Source organism: Xenopus laevis, chromosome 9_10L (genome assembly GCF_017654675.1).
Source record: "Xenopus laevis strain J_2021 chromosome 9_10L, Xenopus_laevis_v10.1, whole genome shotgun sequence".
NCBI classification, from domain to species: Eukaryota; Metazoa; Chordata; class Amphibia; order Anura; family Pipidae; genus Xenopus; species Xenopus laevis.
The window spans coordinates 108,533,736-108,546,876 of record NC_054387.1 but is presented as its reverse complement, the minus strand read 5'-3'; the positions used below and the strand labels follow the sequence as shown (position 1 = coordinate 108,546,876).

Sequence of the window (13,141 nt, the reverse complement as noted above, 5' to 3'; positions counted from 1 at the left end):
TCTCCCTAATATACCTGCTATCCCACAGCCACAGTCCCTTCCCAGAGACTATTATCCCACTGCTACTATAGGCACCACCTCTCCCTACTATACCTACTATCCCACAGTCCCTTTCCAGAGACTATTATCCCACTACTACTATAGGCACCATCTCTCCCTACTATATCTGCTATCCCACAGCCACAATCCCTTCCCAGAGACTATTATCCATTCTGCGACTATAGGCACCATCTCTCCCTACTATAACTGCTATACCACAGCCACAGTCCCTTCCCAGAGGCTATTATCCCACTGTTACTATAGGCACCATCTCTCCCTACTATACCTGCTAACCCTCAGCCACACTCCCTTCCCATAGACTATTATCCCACTGCTACAATAGGCACCATCTCTCCCTACTATACCTGCTATTCCACAGTCAGAGTCCCTTCCCAGAGGCTATTATCCCACTGTTACTATAAGCAGTATCACCTTAAGAATGTGAAAGCCAGGCAATGCAAGATAATTGTTCACTGCTGCTGAATGCAAGGAAACGCTGATCTCTTATTTTGCTAAAAATAAGGGTGATCATTCTTACAAGCTTAACACATCTTGCTGGAGAAGGCAAGGTTCCTCAAAGGAATATTAAGATCAGAATACAACTTGCATTGAGATGAACACTGTGCAGTCATAGAGATACGCAAGTCTAAGGCTGTAGAAGCAAACCCAGACAAGTTTCGATGTAGGCATCCAAGGGAGGTATGAACAGAAAACCTCCTATTACCACTGCTTTAGTGGGGCACTGTCACTAGCAGCGACTGGGTCTTTGATGTAAACCAGAGCTGCACAATACAGACCTTGTCAAACTACTGCTACAGAGGCACACCAGTTTAAGAAAGAACACCTAGAAATCGTCTGAGAATACCTTGTTTCCAAGTCATATTTACATTATAACAAACCAATTTTGGACAAATCCATGGGAATTTCTAAAGATAGCAGTAAGCAAATGAAACAACTGACCTCTTTTTGAGTTCCCCTATTTATCCAAGTTATATGTGATCCCCAAAACCTCATTCCCAAACCTTGCTTTCAATTCTTATTCACACGATGATGAATGACTATATGTGAAACTTAGCTCTCAATCACAGCCCTTTCTGTCAACAGGACACAGAGCCTAGATTATTAGACTTGCACACAAAAGTCCTATAGTGAGACAGTGGCAGGAAAAAAAAACCCAACTTGAAGGCATTTTCCAAGGCTGTCAGATTTCCACCCAGCAAGTCAAAGCCGTCTGTGACAAGCAAGAACGGTCTTGCAAAAAAAAAAAGAAGGGTCAGCTTTGGGTCGAAGTAATATGTTTTCATTTCTTTTATCGTGAATTCCCTCTGTTAATGTTTTTTCAAGAAACTGGATGAATTTGACTTATCCAGCATGAAAGACCGACTAATCTGTAAAATGCTTGAAGATGAAACAACGATTAAGACTCCTAACTAGCGGTAAAAGGCCGACGCTTCAGTGGATCTGTAATTATCTGGCTAAGCCCAGCCTTTAAGGCTCTAACAGAAGAGTTAACTTATTATGTTATCGAGATTCCTCGCAAATTGGAGAAAAGAGCAAGATATTAAGAATTTTTAGAGCATCCACCCAATTTTAATAATTAATGTCTGGTACGAGCCCTTTGAAAGGGAGCTGTCGTGGCAACATGCGTTGGGTTGGTCTACAATTCTGACATCTCTCTTCATTAGTTAAACTGCATCCAGCGGAATTTATGCTTTTGATATATGGTCATTATCATGTATGCAACGTTCCAGTGAATGCTATTCCTCAAAATAGTTTATGGTACAATTATGAGTCACTTCTTCCCACATTGGCCAAGTTTAAGCTGATCCCCATAAAAGGTACTTTGTTTTTTTTTTCTCTTTCATGGAAACTTCTAATAAGTTGTACTTTGATTAGATAATAAGTATTTTTGCCTTCCTGTAAAATATATAGCCAAGCTTTTTAAAGCCATGGGTTTTCCCCTTCTCAAAGAAACAGAAAGGAAGGAGGGGAGGAAACATTTTACAGTGTTTAAAGCAGTGGTTCTTAATCTGTGGGGCTGGCTGCCCTTGGGCGGTTCAGGGACTTGGCTCAGGGGACCCAGCCTTAAACACCGTTATTGATTTATATGGGGAGAATGCTTATTTTTAGCATTAGATACTCCTAGAAGACATTCTTGAATGTTAAGGTGGCGATAGAAGTAACAATTACGATATTTCTTGGAAAAGATCTTTCCAAGAAAGATCGTTTGTTTTAATACACTGTGTAGAGCAGAATCGTCAGATATACAGGTATACAATATCAATAGAATTCTACCTGTATCTGACGATTCAGCACTAACAATGGACAATGTTTGGGTGCCATCAAAGGCACCCAATCAAAATTTGCCATCTAGCCCGATCGACAAGCCAACCAATATCCAAGTATTCTGTCGATATTGGTCAGATCGTTTCCCTCCATACACGCACCGAAAATCATATGAAAATTAGTTTCATACAATATTAACTGTGCGTCTATGGCCACCTTTAGTTATGTTTTCTGTATATTAATGGAAGTATGAAGGGCTGCTAAAGAAATGTTTGCATAGGTTTGTAATCTTTTTATAAATGTCGGGGGACTCTGGTCATATGTTGGGCCTCAAAGGGGATCCTAAACCAAATAAGTCTGAAAAAAACCCTGCTTTAAAGACAAGAATTCCAAAACTCAAATCTCAATCTGTTATAAAACACAGTCCCCTGATTCATTCAAGAGCAACTTAAGTCATAGAAGCCCCAAGCACACTTAAAATATCAGTCACTTGATTTGCAGGTTTACAAACCCAGCCAGAATCCAGCAGCTAACCCAATGCTAACTCCCTGCCTGGCCTTTAACCCCTACCAAATACCCCCAGATAAAGCTCTATTGTTGCAACACTAGCCTGCTGTCGGTCAATGCCGTCATAAGAAAGGGTAACAAGGTTGGACACAACAATGTCAACACAGGAGATCTGGGGAGGTTCTTTGTGCAGAAGCCTCCAAAAGTTTGGTGTTTTTTTTTGTCTTCAGCAGGAAAGCTTCATGGAGGACTGAGTAATAAGACCTGATCAAACCAATTGCATTGGGTTCAGTAAATAATCTCTAAAGGCTTGAGCACATTGGACACTGTTAACGAATGACTCAACAGTACTTTTTGGATGACAATATACAAGTCTAGTTTAATTTGAAACTTTCTCTAAAACTGAAAACACAGTCCTTTATAGGTTTTGTTAAATCTACCCAACAATTTGGTCTCTGTAAAAATAAATAAGTAGCTTTGGCAACTGCCCATTCAGTTTGCCCTACAGAGATCCAACCAATATCAAGAGCTTGAGACTTAAAACAAATTGCAACTACAAAGCTAACGATCCAGCTTATTCATAAACATGAGTGTTTGTTGACACAGATTCAGGTGAGGTAGCTGCTCAGATAGAAATGTTAATGAGAGGTTGCTCTTTAGGCCAATTAAAACTCTGTTTGTGAGAATCTGCCCAATCCTTAGGGTCACTTATTTATGGTAATGAAACCCTATCCAAGTAATTACTCCAACAAGATTATATTAGACCAAGGCAGCAGTTTATTATGTATGGGGTTCTTCCAACAGCCTGTTCCACCTACAGCTGGCTGAAAATAGGTCATATTTCTAACCGGCAGGTTTGAAAATCCAGAAGAGTCTTCACAGGCCTCCACTGTGATCTGATCCAGGGGCTTAACCATCAGATCATCCAGATCTGTTAAGAGTTAAGATTGCATCACAGTCTACTCGCCTGGTGACCCAACCAAATGAGCAGACCTTAAAATGCATTCCCATATCTACTCTGCACATTTGAAACTTCTGTACCATTTCTAGAAAGAGGTATTTTCAGATAAAACTATTTTTTGCCCGGTCAGGGCAGTTCATGAATATGTAAAACCTTAAGTTCTACTGAACAAACTGGGTGGGGCGTTGTTTAAACAGGAGATATATAAATATAACACACTGCAGCGAAAACCAGGACTCATACATCAAAGAAAGAAAGTGTACTGAATAGAAATAAGGTCAGGTCAGTTAATAATTTCCATTTTCTGTGTTACTGGTCCTTTAACCCAATCGAGTACAGGTTCATGGACAGAAATATATTAAAATGTGAATACATACACCAAAAACTATGGGTCCCTTGGGCAGACTGTGACCCATCAAAATCCCCTGAAGGACCAAATCCCACATGAATAACAGTCCCATCTCAGAAAACATGATGTATGTAACATTTATAACCCATCAGGTCCCTTTCACAAGCCATGGAGACCATGGCTCAACAAGAAAAGTCATAAAAAAGGTTTAAAGTGCACACACAAAAACAAAAATCACAGTTATGCATTTTGTCACCCTGCCAAAACAAGTGCTCCCGTGCATTAGGGTGGGTTGCATGAATTAGAATAGCTGTTCTAGAAATTAACTAAATACAGCTACTACTGGTGTGGCTAATACCTTCTCACTGAAGGTATATTTCACTGGCCCATACATTTGGGGAGAAAATGGGCTGATTGTTATATACCTTATTGAAAAGTTCCTAGTAATACCTTAAGATGAGCAGCTATCAGTCAGGTAGCCCATAAGGCTGTTATGATACCCAATGGAGTGCACAAGTTTGGTGCATAGGGCTGCCATACCTGGGAATTTCCACAGCAAATCTGTTTTCTAAAAAATGAAAGCCCAGTGTTATACAGCTTTGGTCGGCTTGTTATCCCTCTAAATACTTATGTGACAAAAATATAAATTAAAAGTGACCAACATTTTAAGTGGCAGTTCCATTTAGGTTGCAAATGAGTTACATATGTATGAGATTCTGCAAGATCAGGTGAATCACGACTTCATGGTGGACCCTCTATTTAAGATGCAAGATGTCAAGGAGAGACAACGGATAGGCAGACTTACTAGACGATACTCTTGCATTGTGAGTAGAAAATTCATTTTGGTGGGGGGTTGCTAGCAGGATTATTACAACATATTCAGCATGTTTCCTACTAGACTGTGATCCCCAACCTTATTTACCTGTGAGCCACATTCAAATGTTTAAAAAGTTGGAGAGCAACACAAGCAAGCAAAAAGTCCCTGGTGATGCCAATTATGGGCTGTGCTTGATTACTGGTGGCCCCTATGTAGACTGGCAGCCTACAGGAGGCTCTGTTCGGCCATAAACTTGGTTTTTATGCAACCAAAACTTGCCTACAAACCAGGAATTCAAAAAGAAGCTGCTTGAGGATCACTCTACTAAAGCAACTACTAAAGAGCACCACAAGCCAGAATCCATCTCCAATAGTGCCAGATGTTTAGTTTACATCTTCTACCACATATGCAGAACAAATGTAACACATAAATGAATATCTACCTATGCTTAATCCATAGACAATCTACAATGAACCTGAGAAGTTGCCCTAAAAGATGCCAAGAATTATACCTTCCCTAAAATTGGCAATGGTAATTCCCATGTCAGCGTTCCTCCTTAAGCAAGCTTTCAGACCAGTCTTTTAACATACAGCAATTCTAAAGAATTTATATAGGTTTCACAATCCAGCACCTCTAATTGTTGGGACAGTTCATTGTCCTTGTTATTACCAATCTCTTTATCTACACTTTAATCATTTATTATTTGTTAAAGTATGTTATGCCATGTCATGTTATGTCAAAATTATATTATTTTAAATGGAGGACTTTTATGAAGGTTTCAATTCTGCATTATGCTGTTTAATACAGAGATGCTATGTGAGGACAATTGGTGATTCGGTTTTACTTTCCCTTTAAGCAGCTACGGTGGTAATTACGCCTTTGAAATAAAATCCTCTTTGCCAGCAAGGAGCATAATATTTAGTTAGACATCCTTGTCGGCTCGCTAGCGTTATCTTTTATTGATCTCCAGATATAAATACCATTTCCTGGCTGCTGCTGCCCACGCTATGAGCTCAGTACCTTGGTCTCCGAAAAAAGAACTGCTTCTATTTTAATCGAAAATAGAGGCCTTTATAAAAGCTAGACGTCGTGCAAGCAAAAGCAAGCTCAAAAACATTCCAAGAATACTCCGTGAAGGCCACCAATATATAGCACTTTTCAACCACATCCTGCATGACCCTCCCTTACAATTTGCTAACTGACGACGCACTAAGCCATCTAAGTCCCAAAGCCGGAGTTAGAAAATGCTGCCATTCAAACAGTCGTCTGTATCAAAGGCCTACAAAAGGGCACCGCTCCGGGCCAGCAGCACACACTGTGCCCCATTGTTCCACGGAGAGCTAATGTGGTTAGCATGGAAGTTCAACAATTACGAGCCTTCTCCTTGCATCCACTTTAACCTCCTGCCCTTAGACTTGACTTAAACGCTTGCTTGTTCCAAGCCTTCAAATATTTTTGCAACCCAGGCAGATACAAGAATCAGTAAATGGAGCAGAGCGTGGGTCTGAAATCTCTTCCAACAGCAGAATTATCGCTTTAGTATGTTATGAGACCAAACGCCTCTTTTCTCAGTGCCAGCTGATATAGTATAGAGTAGCAAATAACCTTAAAAGGGAAAATATCCCTAAGTAAGTAAAACTTTTTTTTTTTCTTTAGAAAAACCTGGCCATGGCTTGTTCCGCATAATGAGCATCATATAGCTACGGAGAGGTGCATACTGCTGGCAGCCTGTGGACGATCTTTATCAATCCTCAACTCTTAAAGTAGATGCACACCCAGAAATATAATCTTGTTTAAAAATACTAAGCAACTCTCCAATATGCATTCCATGGTTTGAAAGTACAAGGAAACCCCCAGCATGAATCGTAGCTAGAGTCAGACTGGGGCGCCACTGGGGCATTGTTCACCTTTAAACTTTTAGTATGGTGTAGAGAGTGATATTCTGAGACAATTTGCAGTTGGTTTTTATTTTTTATTATTTCTGGTTTTTGAGTTATTTAGCTTATTATTCAGCAGCTTCCAAGTTTGCAATTTCCATATTCTGGTTGATAGGGTCCATAATACCCTAGCAACCATGCAATTGATTTGAATAAGAGCAGGCCCGGATTTGTGGAGAGGCCCGGGCCTAGGGCAGCACTATTTTAGGGGTCGGCATTGGTTCAGAAACACTGGGGATGAGCAGGAGATACGATAGTTTTTAAATCTCCCGTGAGCCAATCCCCATTGCACCGGTCCCAATGATGAAAGTTTCAGCGAATAAAAGAGAGGGGACGGGGAGACGAACGACAGCGGACTTAGGGGTGCCTGCTGTGTAAATCCGGCCCTGAATAAGAGACTAGAATATGAATAGGAGAGGCCTGAATAGAAAGATGAGTAATAATAGGTAGCAATAACAATACATTTGTAGCCTTACAGAGTATTTGTTTTTTGGATAGGGGGTCAGTGCCCCCCATTTGAAAGTTGGAAAGAGTCAGAAGAAAAAGGCAAATAATTAAAAAACGAAGGCCAATTGCTTAGAATTAGCCGTTCTATCACATAGTTAACTCAAAGGTGACCCATCTTTTTAAAGGGGATCAAGAAGAAGGCAAATAATTCAAAAACATGAAGGCCAATTAAAAGGTTGCTTAGAATTAGCCATCCTATAACAAACTAAAAGTTAACTTAAAGGTGAACCACCCCTTAAATTTCTCTTCCCGTATAGAAATGTGGAATGTCCATGCTACAGGCACCCTAGGCAAATAGTTGGGTGAGCCGGAGGGCCCACTGTCACCTCGGCCCAGCGGGAGTTTTCCTGGTCTCACAAAGTCTATCGGAGACTCTAGACATCCCAAAACAGAGGTGCTAAGGTACACATTACTCTGATAGCTGGTTGTTTAGGGAGCACATATACAGCTTCCTCCATTGAAGCAGAATGAACAATCACCTGATCATGTCAGTTGAGTCTGTATTGAGAAGGATAGCAGCGTGCATTCAGTCTTTACCTTGACATTCCTGTGGTGTATCCTTGATGGCTGGCACTTGACACTGCTGGTGTTGCAGCATCCTGTGCATCGTTTCACCTCCACGCATGGAGGCCAGATCAGAAAATTGGCAGATGTTGGATCAATTTGGCTACGAGGTATCTCGTATATAACAGTTCTTGTTTTACAGATAGCAGGGACTGCTTCTTCTGTCACAAAAGAAATGGGAGAAAAGATTGTTAGTACTGTAGACCCAACAGGAAGTACTGCAACAGCAACTTTCCACTGTGCATTAAGCATTTTCAAAGGTTTTAAATGCCATCGCTATTGAAGGCAGTATTTGTTCATCCCTAGTGGGTATTCCTCCAGGTCAGCTGGATCCTGCTACTTCTTTCTTTCAGTAGTCAGAACAAATGAAAATGCGGAATGAAAGTATATCAGAAAGTTGTTTAGAATTATGTTTTCTTTCACTATGTAAATTCAGCTTTAAAGGAGAAGTAATGCCTAACTAAACAAGTAGGCTAGAATTGTTGTTTTGGGCTTCTGTACCAGCAAAAGGCAACCACAGCCCTTTATCAGTAAAGATCTGTGTCTCCAAAGATGCCCCAGTAGCTCCCCATCTTCTTTTCTGCTGATTCACTGCACATGCTCTGTGCTGCTGTCACTGAGCTTAGGGACACACTCACAATATACAGTACACATGGAATAGAAATGTCACAATATAAGACTGATTAGTAATTAATACAGATAATTACTACATGGCAGCACAGAAACCAGTGCAATTAGCATCAGAATGTAATAATTAGCCCTGTAGCATCACCTTATATTACAGACCAACCTCATTTTCTGCTTGATAATTTGCCACGACCCCTAAAATTTAGCTTCTCAACAGCTGCTCAGAGCCCACTGAGCATGTGAGTGTCACAGACACTTTCCAAGATGGTGACCCCCTGTGACAAGTTTGAAGTCCTGGATCATTGCTGCTATTGACAAGCTGAAACTTTAGGCTGGAGCAATAAGTTCAGTATATAAAATATGGCATTTTTAGACATATTCATTTTTAGGGTTTGGTTATAATAATACTATTAGACGATAAACACTTTAGCATTTATAATATTAATATGTATAAAGCCAACAGACAAAGCACTAGGTCTATTTTCCTTACACGTTGTCTGCACCTCCCGTTCCACACACTACTCGAGTATATGAGTCATCCCTGCACCTGCCTGGAATTCTAGCGATGCAATATGTCAATATGTCATATGCAATATGTCACCACTACTTATATATATATATATATATATATATATATATATATATATATAGGGTAAAAGTATTCCAGTACATAGAAGTTCCTAAAAACTTCTGCATACCGCCACGTCCCCCCTAGAGGCTGGCGAAAATCAGAACCTGTATAATGGCATCCCTTGCCCTTAACAAATGCAGCTGAGAAAACAGTGCAGAGAAATTAACATAATCACGTACAGAACTGTTTTAAATATGTATCTACCATGTCACAAAACAGGGCATTGTAAGCAATAAAAGTACATTTCCTTTGGGAACCAAGAGCTCCGTTGACCTTATGGTGTGAACACACTAATTCACCAAGGGCATCTGCTTACGTAACATTAAACCTGATAATGTATTTGTATATTTGAGCTCTGGGACGTTTACTAACTGTGGAGCGAGCAGATAATTCCTTTACTTGTGCCTTCTACATCTCGCTTCCATATTATTCTAGTACAGGAAATTGACCATTTAATAAAAGCTGATCCAATATGGATATGCAGACGGCAAGATATAAATATACCTGCATAAATAAGACTCCTACATTGTTTCAAGCGTCAGAGCCAGAGATCAGAAAGGGTCAGGGATAAATAAATACTGCTTTTTAACTGCAATATCAACATTAAAACATGTAATGAATGCCCTTTAGAAAGTTGCTTAGAAGTAGATTTTTTTTTTCATTATGTCACATAATACAGAGGGCCCCTTTAGGTTAGGGTTACACTGGTGGTTCTTTCGAACTGTTTGGGCGCTAGTCAAAGAGATTATCAAGGGTTGAAGCTTTCTCAGAATTGTAGCGCAAGGTTGGAATCTTAAAGCAACACTGTCCAATAAGACATCCAAAGCAGCTGCCCATTTAGTACAAGAGGCTCTTCCAATAAGAATTCTGCCTTCTCTATGCACACCCACCTGCCTTCAATGAGACAGTATGAGTATGAACACCTTCACAGCATTATGTCCTTCCTCAAAATGTTTATTTCTCATGTATAATCAGAGTATGAGTCGCCCTATATTAGATAACACAGTGCACCTGTCCAATATACACCCCATATGCCATAAGCCTCAGAAGGTAAATTGACTTTCAAAACTCGCTGGGGCTCAGTAAAGGGCAGTAAAGAATAGCAACCAATCAAATGCTTGCTTTCACTGTTCAATTTGCAGCTGCCTGTAAAAAGACAGTCACTGATTGGTTGCTGTGGGTTACTACCCAGGTGCAAATTTGCCCAGTGTTTATAAATGAGCCCGGGTATGTTAGCAAGCTTAGTATTTTAAGGGTGGTCCTATTCTATGCAATCTTTCAACTGGTCTTCCTTTTTTTATGTTTTTTTAAATATTAGCCTTCCTATCAAACCTCTTTTAGATCTGAACATCTGGTTGGCAATCGAAGAGGAGACTGACTATGAAGTTTCAGTTTTATTGTTACTCTTAGGGTGTTATTTATCAAGTTTCGAATTTATCTCAATATCGGCTGCTACAAACTTCGATCTAAGCCGCTTGGGTTTTTAACGCTTATTTATTACATTTTCCCAAAAATTACCTTTCCGGGAAAAGCTCAAATTTTCTCGATTTTTTCGTGAATTTTCCCCGAAATCTCAGAATTTTTCAGTTTTCACCCGAAAGCTCCGAAAACATCATGAAATTGCCCTAAACCCCAGACTCAACCAAAAATCAATTGGACTGTTCCCATTGACTTTTATGCAGCCTCGGTTTGAGGTGCCGTGTTTTTAGATTTGTATGATTTTTTTTTTAAGCCTATTAAAACACAAAAAAAAATCACAAATTTTCGATTTCGATTTGTATGCAAGCCCTGTACAAATCAGTTTTCCATTTTCAAATTGCTGGTTAGTTGCTAGGGTAATTAAACCAAAGCAATTAGCTCCTGGTCACAAAACAAACTGAGAATACCACGGTCTAAAAATTAAAATTTCATGAGAAATATTCCTTTAAAATATATAAAAGATACTCCCAGATTACCCAAAAGCATAAGTTATAATATAATTTTTTTTTCCAGCTTACCAACGCTTCTTTTTCTACGACTCGGAACGGAACGCTTTTCTGGCACCAGCCTATTATGATGGAAGTCGTGCGTTTGTGATCTTATGTTGGCTCCAGAAGCATCCTCGCCTCCTCCTGTGGGGTAAGAAACGTAGGGAACACATGAGACTGGAAGATGTTTTTATCTACAATACAGAAAAGAACCCCTGAACAATGGATATTCATAGCATAAAGTAGGGAAAATATAGGTTCCAACAGGCACGAAACGCGTTAGGCAATGTTCTAATGAACTTTTTGTATTTTTTTTACTTGCCGCTTTACTAATTTTTGGAGGAACTCACATTCTTCTTTTTGCTGAAATGTAGGTGCTTCCAAGAAAAAAAACATGCTCCCTTTAGATCAAAACAGGGTCATTAAAAGCATATAGAGTATAAGAGTAAAAGCATATAGAGTTATAGAGTATAGAGGGCTGATGAAAACATCAGTTTAGCCCAAATGTTTTCCTTGGACAAGGCCAAGTGTCATTGACTCAAGGGTGATTACACTGTTCCTACTTGCGTTAACACAGTACGTTTTCAATTGTTCCCCAAAACTGTAAAATATAGAAAAAAAAGAACAATGTTCAGAACCCCATTAGCATTATATACAATATTTACCTACTGAAAATGATAATGCATGGTAGAAACCAGCATGGAGTTCCTATTCCATGACCTTGCCTTGAGCCTTTATATGCTCATGGAACTTATCGGTCACGGTGTATAATCACAGCAATGGTGCATTACCCTCTCTATCAGCATCGTTATCACATAATAAATATAATGCAGGGTAAGGATATAATTGTTTAAGAAAGGATGTAATAAAAGACAAGTCAATATATTCATTTCACTAACAAAACAAAAAAAACCTTCAGCCTCGCTACAGTGCAGTGGCTGAGAGAGCCAATTCTAAATAATAAGGGTGACATATGTTCTCACAGATACAACTGAAATCTTAAAATATAAGGTTCTTTACAATTAGACTTTGAGTAAAAACCGATTTGCTGGAGTGATATTATTGGAACATCTGTATTTTTAAATATTTTAACCTTAGTATATTCTAAATGGGGCTCAGAAGGATTTAACACCCCTTAGCATGGGTAGTGACTTTGCTATCCCTTATTTCTGGAACTTGAGCCATGAATAAGTGCTTTGATTGGCCGCCTATTGTTTCTGTATCCTTGAATCTAGATACCTTGGTATTTTCTGAACTGAACTCATTTCGGACTGGGGGAACATTGCCAACTGTTCATTTAGAATGCGTCTGTGGCAAGGGACCAAAGAGTTTCGCTTTAATATTTTATGTCCTGATGTACTGCCCATGTTTAGAGAAAGGATAAAATATATGACAATTAGCTCTGGCTCGTTTCATAATGTATCTGAAAATGCAATCCGAGCATTACCAGCAAAATGGTAAAATGGAGGGGTGCCAAGTGAAATAAATAATAGGGCGACCCAGCATGGAATGCTTCAGATATTGACTTCCATTTGAGCTCCAGCCAGAAAACTCAATTGCATTTTCAGAAGGCTGATAGGAAGGCTCCTTAAATTGATCTATAGCGATAGATAGACATAACATGATTGGAATCACAATCACTTACATAGACTAAAATGCACATTATATTCATGTTGAGCTAATGAACGTCAAAATGCACCAAGGCCAAAGCTACAAAAATCAATTCCCTGCTACTACTGACTTGCATTCCAACACTAGGCCTTTATAGATAGACTAAATGGGGGGAAATAGTGGTGTTAAAGTTCCACTGGACTCTGGAGCACTGGAAATGTTTCTTCTGGAGAGTCTGAAGGTGTTGGCAAATTCCAGGAGAACAAGTGGTGGAGGAGCAATGGTTGGGACTCTTTTCCATGGTTTAGGCTAGGGCCCCCTGGTACTACAGAAGGCAA

The 13,141-nt window shown here is 39.6% G+C and overlaps 1 protein-coding gene across 5 annotated transcripts in view; it reads right to left on the bottom strand.

Annotated features, from left to right (window-relative positions):
- Positions 1 to 13,141, bottom strand: part of pdgfa.L (platelet derived growth factor subunit A L homeolog) — a 36,824-nt gene that overhangs the window by 13,497 nt on the left and 10,186 nt on the right. For all 5 annotated transcript variants that reach the window (XR_005964217.1, XM_041577256.1, XM_018236408.2 and 2 more), the window contains exons 3-4: positions 11,223 to 11,336; positions 7,941 to 8,128 (exon numbers count right to left, since the gene is read on the bottom strand). Coding sequence is in view for 4 of the 5 variants with exons in the window: in XM_041577256.1 (XP_041433190.1) it covers positions 7,941 to 8,128; positions 11,223 to 11,336 (302 nt within the window). In the remaining variant the exon portion in view is untranslated. The remainder of the gene's footprint in view (positions 1 to 7,940; positions 8,129 to 11,222; positions 11,337 to 13,141) is intronic.